At 40.1% G+C, this 18,570-nt stretch overlaps 1 protein-coding gene across 8 annotated transcripts in view; it reads right to left on the bottom strand.

Moving 5' to 3' along the window:
* The window catches only part of PCDH15 (protocadherin related 15), a 725,853-nt gene that overhangs the window by 217,620 nt on the left and 489,663 nt on the right, over positions 1-18,570 (bottom strand). For all 8 annotated transcript variants that reach the window (XM_052799247.1, XM_052799249.1, XM_052799246.1 and 5 more), the window contains 2 exons: positions 17,826-17,934; positions 11,073-11,185 (listed from right to left, as the gene is read on the bottom strand). In XM_052799247.1, coding sequence (XP_052655207.1) covers positions 11,073-11,185; positions 17,826-17,934 — 222 coding nt within the window. The remainder of the gene's footprint in view (positions 1-11,072; positions 11,186-17,825; positions 17,935-18,570) is intronic.

The following is an 18,570-nucleotide window of genomic DNA, read 5'->3' as shown; positions in this document are numbered from 1 at the left end:
TTCTTCCATTCTTTTTCTAATCTGTCACCATGAGTACAAAAACACTCTCATTTGTTCAGTTCATATTCTATTTTGAGGCAGAGCAATCACCCTGTTTCCCATTATAGCTGATACATCTCTACTGTTGTGTAAGAACATCAGAGGATACTATCTTCAGTTACATTTCAAAAGAGAGGGACAAAAACAAAAGAGTTCCAGAACAAGGGCAAAATATTTTTGGAAAATAATACTTGTCATGGGGGCTATATTTTATTTTCCACTTTGTACTGTGAGAAATTTGAGAGAAAACACCAATATTTAGAAAGATGAGCTTCTTAACATGTAGGTTACTTTCTAGAGACCTATTCAATAGCAATCATTGTGAAGTTTTCTGAGTTCTCAACTGCTGCAGCCCAGACACACTTCAAACTAATAAGTCTTTATCATGTTGACTAAACTAAATAAATAGGGCATTACTCTTCGTGCTGAGATCTTTACTTGCACCATTGTGAAATTTAGAAGAGCAAAGAATAAGCACAAATCCTCTTAAATGCAAGAAAATATGTTCTTTAAGATACACTGGACGAGGGGAAAATTAGAGCTACCCTGAATAAAGATAACAAATAAAGGTCAACAGACGCACGGACCCAAGAGATCAAAACAGGATGAGAGGAGTTGGAGGCTGACATTATTACAAAAACCTACTGAACGTTGCAAACATGAAGTTTCTGAAGTGGTGAAAAAAGTTAGACAATTCAGTACTTTTTAAATCTCAAAAAACATGGACTTTGGGCCATTTCTCTAACAGCAGTCTAGTTTCCAGTCTAGTGAGCCTCAATTGATACATATCTTCTCATTGCCTGCTAGCATTATGTTTTTCTGAAACTTGTAATAAAAGAACATCATAAGAAGAATTGTACTAGATCAGACCAATAATCCGTCCAGTGCAAAATCATGGTTGCAGCTGCAGCCAAAGACAGAAGCCTAGAGAGAAACGCGAGCAGCTCAGATTTCCCTGGATTTCTCTTTATTTCAATACATTTTTCTTCCACAGGCCAGCCCTGCCTCCCTTTGAGCCCATGTCAACTTTCAGCCCCACATCGCTGCCTGTCAAAGCAGACAAACTATATTAGATGAAGAACAAACTTATTTTGTCTGTTTTAAACTTGCCACCTGCTTGTTTCATTTGATAACTTCAAGCTCTTACATCGCAGGAGACAGTGAACTATTGATTCCTCTTCACTCTCAGAATTGTGACACTGTGTTTTACAGGTGTCTATCATATCTTCTTCCTTCCTCACCTTATATAAAACTGCTTCAGTTCTGCTCTGTTGTTTTTGTGATAGAGACCAGAGTTGTGCACTGTAGCCAAGACATGTATACAGCCTAGATCTGTACAGTACCACAGTGACTTTTTCCTCTGTTCTGTTCTCTTTTTCCTAATGATTTCTAATGTTCAATTTGCCTTTTTTTTTTTTGACATCCACAGATCACTGAGCCAACCTTCACACTCAGTTATCAGTTACAATGCCAAGATCTCATTCCCAAATCAAGCCAGAACCCATCATTTTGTGTGTAAGGCTAGAATGATCTTTTCTGACTTGTTTCACTTTATTTTTAAGCTATGCCTAATTTTATCACCGACTCATTTGGTCTTGCAAAGTCCTTCTGCAATTCTACAGTCAGTCCTCACCCTTACTACCAGAGTAGTAGCGGTGGGGCAACAGCATCTATGCCAACCAGCTAATGAACCTGGCAAGGAGATGACAACCAACAACCAAGTGAGGAAGTGGTGGACCCAGGCTGGCCACCAAAGTCTGCAGGGTGATATGAGGAAGAAGGACCCCATAACCATTAAAGCAGGGCTGAAGGGGGACCACCTTCATACACACATAAATAAGGGAATGCCAACAGGACTGCATTATAGGTAAAGTCCTCATTAGAGTTTCTGGGAAGTCAGCATGACCATATGCCCGCCCTGAACTGACTGTACACTAATGCACACATCATAGGAGCAGACTTTGGCCTAACTCAGGGATCTGCTTGGCAAGATCCCATTGGATATGGCCTTGGAGAGAAGCAGGGTGCAGGAGAACTGGTTGACTTTCAAAAATCACCTTTGCCAAGTCCAAAAATGGTCCATCCTGACAAACAGGAAATCACGGAAAGTTGGCCTGCATAGATAGGCAAGGAGCTCCTAAGAAAACTCAAACAAAGAAAGGAAGCCTGCAAGAATTGGAACCAGGGACAGGTGACGCAGGAGGACTATCGAAACACTGTCTGAGCATGCAGGTTAGTGTTAAGGTGCAGGTTTAGAAAAGCCAAAGTCCACGTGGAACTGAATGGCAACAGGAAAGGCTTCTACAGGTTCATCAGCAGCATAAGGAAGACTAGGGAAAATGTAGGCCTGCTGTTGAGTGGGACAGGGTGACAGGGGACATGAAAAAGGCTGCCATATTCAATGTCATCATCTTCTCAGTCTCTACAAGTAAGACCTGCCCTCAGTAATCTCCATCCCTGAGACCCACGGAAAACTCTGGAGCAAGGAAGACAGAGGAGGATCAGGTTAGGGATATATTTAAACAAACTGGTCATACACTAATCCAGGGGACCTGATGGGATGCACTCACACATGCTAAAGGAGCTGGCTGATGTCACTGCAAGACCCCTCTCTACTACATTTGTAAGGTTCATGGCAATTAAGAGAGGTTCCTGAGGTCTAGAAGAAAACAAATGTCACTTCTGTATCTTCAAGAAAGGCAAGAAGCAAGATCCAGGGAACTACAGACCAGTCAACCTCGCCCCAATGCTAGGGAAGGTCATGGTCATGAGCAAATAATTCTAGGAACCATTTCCAAACACATGAAGGACAAGGAGGAGGTTGGGAGTTGTCAGTGTGGGTTTATGCAGGGCAACGCATGCTCGATCACCCTGATAGGCCTCTACAATTAGAAGAATGGCTTGGTGGGTATGGGGAGAGCAGTGGATATTATTTATCTTGACGTGAATAATGCTTTTGACACTGTCTCTATATGATCTCATAAACCAACTGATGAAGTATTGACTACATAGATGGACAATGAGGTGGATTGAAAACTGGCTGAATTGCTGAGTACACAGTGTTCCGATCTCACAGCACAAAGACCAGCTTGGAGGCCAGTTAACAGAGGTGTATCCAGGGGTCGATAGCGGTGCCACCACAGTTTAATATCTTTATTAATGACACGGTTGATGGGACCAAGTGCACCCTTAGCAAGTCTGCAGGTGATACAGAACTGGGAGAAGGGGCTGATTTGCCAGATGGGTGTGCTGCCATTCAGAGAGACCTTGACAGGATGCAGAAATACACAGATGGGAGTCTCATGAAGTTCAAAAAAAGGAAAACGTCAAGTCCTGCACCTGGGAAGAGAGAACCTCAGGCACCAGTAGACGTTAGGGGCCAACCAACTTGAAAGCAGCTTTGCAGAGCAGGACATGGGGGTCCTGGTGGATGAATTGAGCAAAATGCCCTTGCAGCAAACCCATGTTGCATTAGGAAAAGTGCTGCCAGTGGGTTGAGTGCTACTTAGCACTGGTGAGGCACATCTGGAGTACTGGGACCAGTTCGGGGCAAAAAAACCCCAAAATACAAGTTACTGCATTTAAACGTAAGAAGAAACTCTTTTAATCTGAGAGCAGTCAAACACCAGACCAGGTTGCCCAGAGAGGCTGTGGAGTTTCCAGCCTTGGAGATACTCAACACCCTCCCCACCCCCAACCTGAGCAAGGGGGTTGGACTGGACAATCTCCAGAGATGCCGCCAATCTTGGCAATTTTATGATTCTGTAATAGCTCAGGATCATAAGCAGCTTTTTTATTTCAGTATTTTAACCATTGAGATCATTCCCAAGTTTCTTAAAAAGGGCCCCAGCCTAGTGTTGCACTCGATAACCTATCTGCTTTCTAAAACTGATCATTTAGCCTTGCCCTCTGCACCTGCTAGTGGCTGGCAAAGCATCCTCACCGAATCTCCCTGTACTTCCACTCTGAACAGAAAACAGTCTTTGTTCAATGAACAGATCATACAAAACATGGCATATATACACTTTACTTTCTGCCTGCAAAGTGCATATTTGTCCACAGTTTGATCCTCAGACTGTTGCTGAAGCTATGCCTTCTTTTCACATAATGCAGTAAGTTTTCAACAGCCTTGAGAGCAATGGACAGGAGAGATCAATGAAGTTCCCAACAGAACAGAGAAACCAATTAACCTCCAGCACGAGTAGTAGGAGCACATCACTACTGAGATCCATATCAGGGTAAATCGTACACATTGCAAAGGGCTTAACTATACTGGAACACTGATATACACACTGGGAGCATCTCTCTGATCCAAACCACCTCCACCAGAAAGGAAAAGTGGCCTTTTCAGCTCACAGGCGGTTTCTTGGGATGGGCAGGAGAACAGGCACACAAATTCATGCCATGCCAGTAACACAACAGTATTCATGTAATCAAATGCATGCACCAGTGGATGTTACCTTACATTTGTAGCCAAGCTTCACAAACAATCTTCCTTCATTAACGTGGAATTTGGTCTGGCTGATACTCAGGCTCAGTTTCTACATGCATGCTCAAAGCAAGTACAACTGACTGACTCAAACCTCCTGTGCCTAGTCACAGCCTTTATAAATGCCACAGCCAATTCAGCAGGGGAAAGCCTTCTAAAAATGGGAAATCACACTCCATGCAAAGATTCAAGCCTGAAGAGTAAACAGAGTAGATATTACTGCTGGAAAGTTCAACACAACTGCTTGCAGAATGGGACCCCAAACTAATTTTCTTGTAACACTGGAATTTGAAACAGTCTGTTCAACTCTGACATGTGGCATTGACCTTCTGTTACCACCTAAACAACAAGGAAACTCAATCCCACTACAGAATTGTTTCTATGGTATTATCTGTCACGAGGTTAATGCTGGTCTGACTGAAATACCACCTGGGGATAACAGATTTTTGAGACAGGTACATAAGATAAGGAAAACACTCTGTAAGGATATTCTTCAAAAGGTTCTGCACAGCTGCGGCACAATGTTGAAGTACACTTCTGTTACTAACACTGTTGGGAAGGCACCAAAAAACCCAAGCAACTGTGACACAAACCAATTCTTTTTGTAAGAGCCTATTCCCCAAGAGCTGTAAAACTCTCAGATCCAAGGAAAAGTCTTATTAAAAAGTCTGGCTACAAATGTTATTTGAAGCTGGGAAACTCATTCCCCCTGCCTTTTTTTTTTTTTTTTTTGAAATCTAATTGGAGTTTTTATTGAGATGTCAATTTACATGAATCCTTCCCAATTTCCCAATGGCACAAATACAATCAAATACAACAGTCAGTGGTTTACAAATTAACCATACAGGTTGTATGAAAACCTACTCTAAACTACACTATAAATTTAATTTCCCCAGTACACAGGTGTCCACATGAGATTAACAAAACACTCCTCTATTTTTCTACCTCGTGTTATAATATTCAAAGTATTTTTAGTCATTAATACAAGTATCCCAGCACCATCAAAAATGGAAAAATCAATTCTTGCAAGAGAAATAAAATTCCTATCCCGATTTTGAGTCTGACATGCATGCATTTTCTTTACACTGGAGAAAATTTGAGGTATTGATTATTCTAGGTAAATAACATAGACTAGAGAGATACAACCATAAAGTGAAAAGGTATGCTTATACTTCATTAGTCTCCAAATACTTCCAAGTCTTTTTTTCTGTTGCAACTCCTATAGGTTTTATAGCAATCCAGAATGAACAAAATTCTTTATTCTTCCTTACGTACTGGATACCAACCCACTGCAATACTGATGTGTTGGAGAACCAAAGCCAACTTCTGGCATATATTATCACCTAGTTATGCAGCAGTTGCTAAGAAAACACTTTCCCTATCTCCTTTACTCTGTATTACCATTCATATTTTCAGTAGGACCTCCCTGGGTCTTAACAGAGTTGACAAAATTTCTCTAATCATATTAAAAAACACGTCTATTTGTTTATTTAGAGGAGGATCACTTTTTGCTTTACAAGACACTGAAATAATCTAAGAGGTCATGATGTTTTCAAGCATTTTATAAAGCAAAAACTCTTTATGACTTGCTAGTGACAATTTCTCCCCCAAATCTCCACATATGCATTCTTTGGGCTGGACTGACAATAGCCCTTGTGTAGCTCCTCATCCTCAGCCTACTCCGAAAGCCACACAAAGTCCCTATGAACTAAATTACCACTCAGCATAAGTAATTTTATCAAAATCTGGTCTCTTACAGGTGTGGTAAATTCCTTTGTAGTGTAGCATTTCTATTCATTAGTATTTCATTGACTGTGTAAGCACATCTAGCCTTCAGTAGTCCATCCACTTTGCAAATTGATTTTAATAGAACTGTCAGGTTAGATTTTGTCTGACTGATAAAGAACCTATGTTCAAATAGGAAAGGATCAAAGTGCATCAATTTGATTAATTCTCCTATTTGTTTCATGATATACGTGCTTAAAAAAAAAAAAAAAAAAAAGACTCACTGACACTTTTTAGAGCTAGTAAAAAGAACTTAGTCTCATGTCTACAGTGCAGTGGTCATGTTTTTTCCAGAAAGGTGATCAAAGCTATTGCCATTTTCTTCAAGCAGCTATATCCCCTTCTACAAGCAAAGAGGTATCAGAGGTGAAGTTAACTCTGTTGAGGACTAAACAGATTACATGCCTTCCTGTTACAAATCGTTGTCCTCCAGGTGGAAGATAGCTACCGTGGCAACAATGCTAAGGAAATGTAGTTTTAATAGGTTTATTATTTTATTGAGAATCTCAGGAGATGTTTCACAGCAAGGCTGCCGATCGAAGATGTAATAATTTCTTAGCCTTTGAGGTTGCTGAAAGTGTGCTCCCTCTCACTGTAGCTTTGGTTTGATTTCTCTAGCAACTACCTTCTATAAAGCAGGACCGTCTGCTGCAGAAGAGACTGTTCTCTCTCCAAATTGTCTGCTGGCCAGAGACATGCAAGTCTCTGCCTTTATGGACATAAACCTCCAAACAGCACACGCATATTTATAAATAAAAGTTACTCCAAAAGTAGTAATTTATTTCAAAAAAGGAATTAGTATTATGGGGTGTGGTTTTGCATCTCAGGAACAATCTTTTATAACAGAAGCAACAAGTACGTAAAGGGAAAGAACACTTATGATTCATAATGTTCACAGCCCTACATGTTTTGGGTCTGACAAAGACTGGATGTCCTGGTTTCAGCTGGGATAGAGTTAACTGTCTTCCTAGTAGCTGGTACAGTGCTATGTTTTGAGTTCAGTATGCGAAGAATGTTGATAACACTGATGTTTTCAGTTGTTGCTCAGTAGTGTTTAGTCTAGAGTCAAGGATTTTTCAGCTTCTCATGCCCAGCCAGCGAGAAAGCTGGAGGGGCACAAGAAGTTGGCACAGGACACAGCTAGGGCAGCTGACCCAAACTGGCCAAAGGGGTATTCCATACCATGTGATGTCCCATCTAGTGTATAAACTGGGGGGAGTGGGGGCGGGGGATTCATGGCTCAGGGACTAGCTGGGTGTCAGTTGGCGGGTGGTGAGCAATTGCACTGCGCATCATTTGTACATTCCAATCCTTTTATTATTGCTGTTGTCATTTTATTAGTGTTATCATTATCATTATTAGTTTCTTCTTTTCTGTTCTATTAAACTGTTCTTATCTCAACCCATGAGTTTTAGTTCTCTTCCCGATTTTCTCCCCCATCCCACTGCGGGGGGGGGGAGTGAGTGAGTGGCTGCGTGGTGCTTAGTTGCTGGCTGGGGTTAACCCACAACACTGTATTTTTAGTTACAGTATTATTAACACTGGAAAGCCCTTCCAGTTTAAAGCCTCTAAATCCACATGCTTATTGTCACAGCCTTGCAGTTGCCACGTGGAAATTTCAATGGGACACAAAAAAAATACATGTTCTTTTGTAAAAGCCTCTGTTGCTTTGCAGGGAATGGAAGTGACAGGAGCTTCCCTAGGAGGGCCAACTAGTTTGCCTCCTTGCTTATCATCAAATATCTTCTGGAGATAGCAGGGAGGCTGAAAACCAGCATTTCTTATTAAGAAGTTTAGCTTTTTCCATTCTCTACCTATTTGAGAATTCAACATTTATCAGCAATGCAGTTTTTATACCACAGATGAGTGCACCAATTTCCTGTCGGCCTTACTTCACGCATTCTAATATTCATGTATTGACTTAACGACCTTTTCCATTTCACTGTTTTCCATAATATTTTGGCAGAAAAAAAATTGATCCCCTGATATCAGAGGGAATATTTTAAAGATTAAATTTAGTGAGTCCTGCAAAAATAGCATATTTTCTGTGTAAAGGGAAACATCACACATTGCACCCCTCCAGATAAAATAAAATCAGATTCAACAATTTCAACACTGCAAGAAATGCAAACTCGAGAATGTGCAACACAAGAATCTGAAGATTTGATTCAGTACAAGCCTGAGACATTATACCAGTTCAAAAGGTCCCTGAACAACACAGCATTAAAACTTTTATTATTCTAGCAGGTGGCATGTTATCATTCTTACAGACTAATAATTTTCCTTATTATCCCCTTGGCTGCACATATAACACAGCAATATGAACCTAATAATACCTATAAACATTTCCATTAACAACAGAGCTTGCTATTTAGGCTCACATAAGGTGGTACCAGACCAGTGTAATTGATTTTTTTAACTCACGTATTATGCTACTGTATATGGCTGCTGAATTTTGACAACAACGAAACCAAACAAATTGCTACAGGGCTTTAACCTGTAACTTCTTAGCATATTTATTTAGATATTAACCCACCTAAGTTTCTTCATCTGTCCTAGTGACAGCAGAACTCCACAACAGGAGATAAGCTCAGAAATAGATTATTATAAAAGCATCCAATCACAAATTATTTCACTCTAAGCATATACAAGTTTTGTACTTTGATGCACACACAATCAGCCGAGGTAGGAAATTAACACAAGTATTTAAAAAGGTGCCGAGCTATTCAAAATTCTTATAAGCTGCAATTTTGTTTCATCTTCTGTCATACTATACTCACAGTTATATTCCTCAGAAGGTACAGGAAGGACCTGTATATTAATAAATTTCTTACCATCTTCCCAGAGAAATTGCTGCCCTCTCTGATATGTACAGAGGGAGCCTGCAAATCTGTCCCTAACTCTCCTGTGCTTAATAAATGCTCAGAGTTAGCATAAAAAAGAATTCCTACAAGTTACACAGGCACTAGCTTCAGTCAGCTTTTGCATGGCCATGCACAGACACAGCTGGGGACCCAGGTCACTCTGTCACACCATATTTGTATATGTTCCTTCATCCCTCCTTATTTCGAGAGCAGAAATGCATGTCATTGCTCCCCCCACTCCCAAATGTTTGAAAGATTGAGATTTGCTTCTGCTCTGAAAGAAAAAAAGAACAAAATGCTACTCAGATTTTCCCGGAGGAATAGCAAGCATTTTGGTCTGACTGCATGACAGCACAAAAGCATCGAGGCTGCCAGCTAGCAAAACTATGGCACATGATTTCGAAGAGGTTCATAGGCCAGTACAGAAGGAACTGCTCTTGCCAAGAGGACTGCCTGCTGCCAGTGCCACCATTAATACCCCCCAAAAATTAGGGGGGGGTAACAGAGGTAAATAAATAATTCTTACCATACGAGTACAACCCTTGTTAGCATTATTTAATCTATTTCTAAATACAAACAGCAGGAACTTTATGACATCCCTGCGTTAAAACACGCTGCAGTTTGGAAAGCCCACTCTTCATTCTGCATGAAATACACTGATAAATACACAAGTTACCTACTACTTTAAAATAGACTACTATGATTCCTTTCTCTTTTATTGTCTCCTCTTTTTACCAATACATACAGCAAAACCTATACAATTTTCTGTGTCATTAGACAACGGCTTTAGGGACAACTCCAGACTGTCTCCAAAAGAACCAAATATAACTCTGCTCTATTCTCATTTGAGACCGTCGTCTTTACTGAACTGACTTTTGCAGTCCATTGACACAAATTTCACCTGCAGCAAACCTTACGGTTTTGTACAATTTTGCTGAAAGTAAAATTAATAGCTTACTACATTTAACAAGTTTAGCAATTAAACATTGATATCCCACCTCCTATTCTTTTCTCTTAATCCTCAAATTGGCAAAGAAAGGAACAATTACTGAAAATATTCTATACTTGTAAAACTGGGACTCGGTAACCAGATGAAGATACATTTAGAGATTTTCTGTAAAAGACACATTCTTCACAACTAACTGATATGTGCTTTGATCACTTGGCTCAGTTAAGAAAAACTGCAGACTGTTACCAAGTCAGATTGTAAAATTAAGGACAAAGCAGTATGTACAAAAGAGGAAGGAAGCCAACTCCCCTTATCAATGGTAGGATTTGAAAAGACCAACCCCACAGAAGTGGTTTATGCCTTTTCCCAGCAATAGCAGCTGAATGTGATCAGCACCAGCTATGTTTCAGAAGCTTTTTTTTTATTCAGTAGCAGCGCTCTGGAGTGAGCTTCCTTTTTTTTAATCATCCCTGAAAAAAAACAAAAAAAAACCCAACCAACCAAAAAAACCCTATGCAAAAAGTGCTACAAGATGTGGAGATGATTTTTTGTTCTCCTTGCTCACAATATTCAGTACTCAGACAATTCTTTGAATCTATATGATTCTCTAGCATGAGTTGTGAACCGGAGAAAACATGAAATATAAAACAAATGCATTCTCAGGACAACTGAGTTGGTAAAAAACAAATGTACAAGTGGTACTTAGTTTGTTTATACAATATCAATATAACGTGAAATGTTAGAACTCTACCACGATTCATTCCCTTTTAAAAAATACTTCAGACCCTTCTTCCCTGTGACAGTGCTAAATGATGCCTGACAGGCTAAAAAATAAAAAAGAAAAATGCAGGGAAGACAAGCAAGCCCACCCCACATTTTCTCTAGAGCTTTTTGTTACTATGCAATTTTCAAAAGCATATGGGAATATGAATTCAGTCAAAATTACCTTAATAACCAAGTCAAACTTCTGGTGTAAATCCCTATTTATTGGCTTTAGGAGTGTCAGTACAGCTGTTGTAAGATTCATATGGAAATACTGTGGATAATCCTCAGGAGTACCTGTAAAAAAAAAAAAAAAAAAAAAAAGACATTGAGGTTTGAACAAATGCTGTTTCTGAAAGATGTAATTAAACAATATATTTATTTTACTCTTTAGTCATCAAATGAACAAAAACTAATCCTGCTATTATAAGGATAAAATATTGCATCGTGTGTACACGGAGCTTAAGGATACTACTAACATTATGCGTTTAATATTATCATTATTTCCTTGCTCTCCCTAACCACGAAGATTCTTCTCAACTGGGAATCCCTAAGTACTTGATAACAATGGGAGCTACTTCTCAGCTTCCAGGAGTTATGTATAAATCTAATCAGATAAGCGGACATACAGAGAGATGAGCTTTCACTGCAATTCATCTTCCACTTCTATCCACCGCATTCCTGTAACTCAACTTGCTAAACACACACCACTGAGATTTTCTCTCTCCAGCTCTGAAGTATGCTTCCCCTGAGGTATTGCTGGACATACGTTGACATTAGTCACAAAGCACACTATGAACCATTTTTTGAGTGCCACACTTAAACAAAGAAAATCCACAATGAGGTGATGTGACAAAGATGTTACCACTAAGTTTAAGATAGCCATGTTATTGCTCACAGATGATGCCCTGACATTTGCAATTTAAAATGCACATCTTAAATACCTTAGCTCTTGTAGCCCTCTGTTGCACCTATGGGCAAGCTCTTTAATGCATTATTAATAACATATACATAAGTAATAACAACAGATACGTTATTTTAGAAATCCTTCTAAGAAAAGAAGTTTCTCATCAGGGAGGAATCACCAGACGAAACCTCATCTAACAGCTTCCATTTATTGTCAGCAGTAAGTAGCATCTTCATGGCTGTGAGTTTCCAGGTTACTCTCCAACCCAGTTAAAACAGAAGCAGTCACAGCCTGAACAGATTTGCAAACTCATGGAGATACAGCAAGGGCTATGCAAAGGATGGAGACAGCCATGACCTTGCTGTGCCTGGCCCCTAGGCTAGCCAGCAAGGCAGCTGCAGCCCAAAACCATTCCCATGGTACTGTGCTCAAGCCAAAAGGCTCTAGCAGCATAGCCTGACACAGAGGAGGTAAGAATTAAGCTACCGTAGTTTTGAGCCACAGGATTCTCAAAGAAAGTATACAAAAAAGCAGCAATGGTGGAGCATTAATTGCCAGGGCAGGAAGAAACAATAAGCATATGGGATACTGTTCAGCAAGTCTCTCTCCTATCAGGGAACAGAGGCTGTATCTTTTTTTAAAGACAAAGGGACATTCTCTCCTCAATTGCATGGCAGAAAGCTGTATCCACCTTCTCCAGTCTCTGTGTCTCATCCTAGTTTGTTTTGGTTTAACTGTCTGACTTTCTCTGAGCCAGGCTGACTCTCAGCTGGGGAGATGTAAGAGCACAAATCTGAACAGAGTAGGGGCTCAGAAAGCCAAAGCGTTTAGAAACAGCATGAACTCTGGCATCTCACAGCTTATCAGTATTACTAAAAGTATCCGAAGAAACCAAAATACTGATTACAAGTCTAAGATCTCGAGTCATTTTAGGTCTAGGAATAGTCCTGTGTAGCAGCTGAGAGGCAGAAAGCACTCCTCGCTGGTGGTATTAACGCCCCAGTAAGTCCTCTGAGCCCATGAGTTACGGTATCTTAAAGCAGCCATGAGAGCGGGACAAATATTGCTGTGCCAAATCCTCAATCCAGTCTAACAGGGCATAAGATTCAACACAAAAAAAGACCACTTTCCTGATAAATGATGGTATTATTTGCTCACCTTTCAAGGGGAATGATTAGAAACTGCTTTTAGAAAGCCAGTAGCTATCCCAGGAGATAGATTACTGTCCGAACTCATGTGCAATAATTTGATTTGCAACTCATCAAACGACAACCATTTGCTAGAGAGAGAGAGATATATAGTGTGTGTATATATACACACACTGTACATACTCTTTGACTATCTCTGTATACATGTATGCCACAGACCCAGAGAGTAGTAATAGGAAGAACCACTATGGATTATTTTTTTCCTATTACACCACCTATATAAATGCAGAGTTTCTAGCTCCAAGTCCTGTGTCCCCCTGCCCCACCTTTTAATTTCAACTCTTAATTAATTGATCCAATTTTTTAAGACCACTAGGCATCCAGCAGGTGCTCCAAGCTTTTGGCAGATAACAGATTGCTGTAGTCTTAGGAGGCTGCATATCACAAGGGCTGACGCTGCAGTTAAGAAAAAACAAGAGATTAAGGACTAAATGCAAAAGCACTGAGAAAGTAGAAAACAAGAGGATCCCTGAAGGAGAACAAATAAATAGGGGAGGATAGAGACAGCTGTAAGAGGCACAAAGCCACCTACAGCAGGGAAGATGAAGCTAATAGTATGTAAGGATGCCAGAAAAGAATCCGGGGGGGGACACACCCCAAAAAACCAAACAGGTAAAAGAGGAAAAGACAGCAAGGAGAACAATCGGGAAAGTAAAAAATTAGAGTATAACAGAGCTGGATTGCCTGAATCCTAAGTGATGACGCCTGCTCAGCTGCTGCCTACCACAAGAAGGGTCCAGGATACCTTAAAATCTGAATGTAAAGTTTTCCAGGAACAGAGAAATCTGCTTCTGCACACACAAAAATATTTGTGTTTTGACAGAGCAGAGCAACCCTCAGTCCACAAAGTTGCCTGATCTGCTTCCAGAAAGGAGGAGTTTCCTACTGCAACTGTAACTATGTGTCTTCAAAATGTGTTGCCTGCATGTTACAGATAAGCACTACTGGCTGGAGAACTGTTCACGCCACCCCAACACTGCCAGTCTCTCACAAGTCCAACCTGCAAGAAGATTAAGCCAGGAAAAGCAGAGGTCTGAAAGTTCTATGGATGAGCTCTGAGGCTCCTTCCCCCAGAAATTAAGCTGGTCTGTGTGTTTGGAGAGGTCTAGGGTATCAAAAGGAGGTGGGCCAGCATGCACCAGTGGGTCCGTAAGGACCCTTGGGAAAGGAGGACAGCACATGAAGGGTGGCACATGCTTTCTTTTCCGTAGATGAGATTGCACCATCCACACCAAAAATGAGCTTTGAGTGCTCAACAGACCTCTGGTTACACTCTTTTGGCCCAGGCAAGAGAAGCAGCGAGCTGACAGCCCAGGAGGGAACATGATCTCTTCTACTATAATGATCTTTCTACAGGTGAAGAACACAAGGTAAAGAGCACTCTTAGGTTTGCTTTTCTTGAAGCAAGAGGAAGGCTTTTGTGGGCCATGTTGCCTGCCAGGCAAATGCATCAGGGAGCTCACAGCACGGGAGAGAAACCCCCAAAAATGTTGTTGTGGTTTTTTGGCTCTTCATTTAAATAGCAAACAAATAGAACACTTGATTGTCCAAAATCAACAGCAGAAATCAGAGACAGTTCCAAGGTCAAAACCAGAAGAATGATATAAAGGAAAAACTAACTTTTCCCAAGGACCAGCCCCAGAGAAAAGAAACCCTTAAAACTACTAGTAAAAATAGCTAAGGGGAAGCCTTTAAACAGGGCTGAACAGTAAATACAAGAGTAGCACAGGGCTGTGATGCAGTCAGCACTAAGGAAAAAATGGGGTAAGATTGCCGATGAGAGAAGGTGAGCTGGCTTCTAACCCCTTTTTATTGCACACACGCTACATGGAAAGGGAGAGGGCCTGCTTACACACTTGCGTACACCAGACACTGTGGTTCTATTGCAATGACCCAAATATATTAACATTCCTGAAAGTCAAGGATTGGAGAAATTAGTGCTTTAAAAAAAATTTCCAAACATCACGTTTCCAAATGTAAAGATACCGGGCATTGTATAAGAAATGAAATATTACAGTATGGCCCCAGTTCAAGCGTCTTCTCTGAAGTACTTCACTGTACTTTGGTAGGTAGTTCTTTCATAATGTACTTTAGCCAGTACTTTAAATAGAAGACAATCCCAGTAGTACTATGCTGTAAGTAGTTCTCTAATCTTAAGATGACCGTCAAGAATATTTAAGACCTTATCTTCTATTGTTTTATCAGTACCAGTCCATAACTACTTGAACAAGTATATTCACACATCTTGATATATCCTTTGAGAGGACTGCACTCAGAGGTCAGAATGATAAAGAAAGCAGAAAATAACGGGCTAGTAACAAACTTGGGCTATTTCTTTATTTTTCAAGTGCCTTACCCTCAAGTTACTTTTGTCTTCAGCAGTGCTATGCTCACGTGAATGTATAACAAGACTTCCACAAGCATTTATCATCACCTCATTCAGTGAGTTTAACTCCTTTTCAATGAACTGCAGGGGAACCTGTTGTTGGAACTGATGAGGTTCACTCGTACCCTCCTCATGGGAAAGATCACTAGATTTGGTGAAAGCAGCACTGAGGCATTTACCTGAACTCTTGAAAGGCTAGTTAGCTTGAAAGCATGACAGGCAGAGATCTTTACGGGCACTTAAGGATGAGGTTAGTAAGCCAGATCAAGTAGAAGTGAGTTATCGCTGCAGTGATGCTGAGCTTCGTTAAAAGAAACGTGTCTTTACAGTAGATCCTAAAGACACTGAGAAAGATGCGCAGGTTTCATATATAACATCCATAGTGCCCAAAGCATCCGCCAGGACTTGACTCGTACAGGTGTGCAGTGAGAGGAGGAAAGCAGGGTAAAAGAACCACCAAATTAGAACTCAGTCAAATCAAAATTCAAAATCACTCCCATATTCAGTAAGTAGCTTGTTCTCTCATTCTATGGGCATAGTTCAGACCTTCCAGTGTTTAAAAAAAGACCTATCCAAAGATACAAAGAACAAGGGAAAAATCCACATAAGGAGAAGTACCTGCAAGGCCTATTTACCTGTGAAACTAATATTTTTTGAGGTAAAGGCTAAAATATAAATAGCACTATATACTGGCAAAGATGCAGCCAGACTTAAAATCTAAAAAGAAATCCCTTTGAAGACCATGGCAAAAAGAAGAAAAAAAAAAAAAAAAAAAAAAAGATAGCCTTTCCATTGAAAAATCCCCAAACCCAAACCAAATCGCTATAATACATCTTTCTGAATTATTTCTTCTAGGTCAAAAGAGTCATTCAAACATTAAAAATATCACAAGTTAGTGAAATGCAATTTTTAATAAGTTCACACCTGAAGAACTTTGCAAGTTATGCAAGGAGCTTTGAAAAAAGTTGACTAGATGTTGCACTAGGGCATAACTGTCAATAGCAGAATTTACAAATAAACCAAGTCAATTTTCAAACATAAAACCAGGTAGTATATTTACACTACAAGTATTTACAAATGTCTTCACAGAACAGTTTTGCTGGAGGAAGACTAGTTGACAGCAGTGTATCCCTTAGTCTGCCAGATTTGGATCCAGTTACAGCCTGAAGGAATCTAGCTTGCTTCATGACTATCCAAACAAAACCTGATTTCATTTCTTAGAGGACGCTGAAGTCTGCCATGCCGAGGCTGATCTGCCACGGCCACGTCCCTTGCCATAGACCTGGGAGTAGAGCCCCCTGGGAGCAGAGCCCTGGAAATGCCTCAACACCAGTCTGTTGGCACTGAGTGGGTTCAGGCTTCTTTATTTTGCACGTGGAGCTCAGGACTTGCACATTCAGTACAATGGTACCTCTAAGGTAGTGATTCATTTGTACCCTCTTAAGATAGCTCTTAAAATGACAGACATATCAAACCATCAAACCTAACATTTTTCCCCTTTCACAACAAAACTATAACATAGAAAAGCATCCTCTTTTTTTTTTGTCAATGACAAGCAAAACTATGCAATATGCTCATTAAAATCTTTACTTCCACCTCTCCATGGGTGACAAATCCATGTAGCTGCAGTTTAACACAGCAAGTATGAAAAAGATGTGATTCCACAAAACACACAACTTTCAATTGCCACACTAGTCACAAGGCACAGAAATTACTACAACATCAGTCTCTGTACTTTGGGAAGAGCAGGACAGGTAGAAGACTGCAACTGCAAACCACTGCCTTAGGCCTTTCCATCATCAAATCACACAAGCTAAGCAATTGGAAACAAATGCCAAACATGGGAAAGTAGCAGGAAAAAGTAATATGCAGCAGAATACAAGACATGCCCGAGCAAAGTGGCTATTCTCTGAACTCTTTCTAGAACTGCATTCCTCTCTGGCCAGAAAACAGCATAGTCAACTAAACAAACATTGAATTACAAGAGAAAGCATGCAAGCTCGCAGGCAGCAAAACTAAGGGTGGATGCAGTAAAACCCTTTAAGTTGCTCTGTGCCAGAAGAGTTTTGGAATGAAACCTGCTCTAATTGCCTTTCTTTAACATCTTTTACGGTGCCTTTGCACCTGTGAATGAAAAAAATGCATTGCAGCATAGCTATGAGCACAGACAAGTCTCTCTCCTTTTCCTTGCCGTGTTGCTCCATTTGCTAAACCAGACAATTCTGAATCTAATCTGAATAAATAATAACAATGCAACCATCTGAAATAAGCTTCTAAATTGAAATTAAACATAAATAGGTAGAACAACGATTTCAAACATCCCACTAACCACAGTATAAATTTTTATTAGGTTTCCACTCTCCCAGTCAATCTTTTTCTGGCTGGTCATAATAAAGTGACTGATTATGAGTGATAGCAAGAGTAGCAGACACCAACCAACTAGGATGGAATAGAGGATGCCCGGTCGATCAGAAGGAGGCTGGATGTTTCGGTCCTGATCTATGGCTTGTATGGGTGGAGTGACACTGATGGGATTCACGTGTGCCTGAAATGAAAAATCAGACAGATTTGAAACAGAAAAATTAGAAAGCCAGTAGGTAGATCTTTAGATTTAACAGAAAAACATCCCACTGAAAAGGATATTTACTGAAATTGTAGGAGAAAAAGTACTCATATTTAAGAATAGTTACAGCACATGTCCCTTTTGAAATCAAAATTAAGTAGGCAACATACATATTTCCACAGCAATCTCCTTTCTTTTAGATACATTTTATACTATAATAGTATCTTCAAGGAAAGGAAGCTCACAAATGTTCAAGCAAATGCTTGACTATGCTTCTATAAATAGTCCCTTGAATCAGACATTTCAGATATCATCATAGCAGTGAAATACAGCAAATGCTTTAAAAAAGGAAATAAAAACAAATTGAATTTGAGAATCATTAGGAGCTAGAGTGGCTGTGATACATGAATACATACTGCAAAAGAAATTCAAGCCAAGGTACAGACATTTCAAGGATAGGTACATTTGAGAAGTTTGGATGGATGTTGCAATAATTCATACCACCATTCAGAAGTGGAATGATCTCACATGCCAAACACAGAAGCAGAAAACCAGAAAAGCATTTGCAGGCTTTCATCTTGTTCAGTATTTGTATGCCCATTTCTTTACCTACCAACT

This window comes from Harpia harpyja, chromosome 10 (assembly GCF_026419915.1).
Source record: "Harpia harpyja isolate bHarHar1 chromosome 10, bHarHar1 primary haplotype, whole genome shotgun sequence".
Taxonomy (NCBI): Eukaryota; Metazoa; Chordata; class Aves; order Accipitriformes; family Accipitridae; genus Harpia; species Harpia harpyja.
Note: the sequence above shows the minus strand (reverse complement) of the source record. Positions and strands in the feature narration are given on the sequence as shown.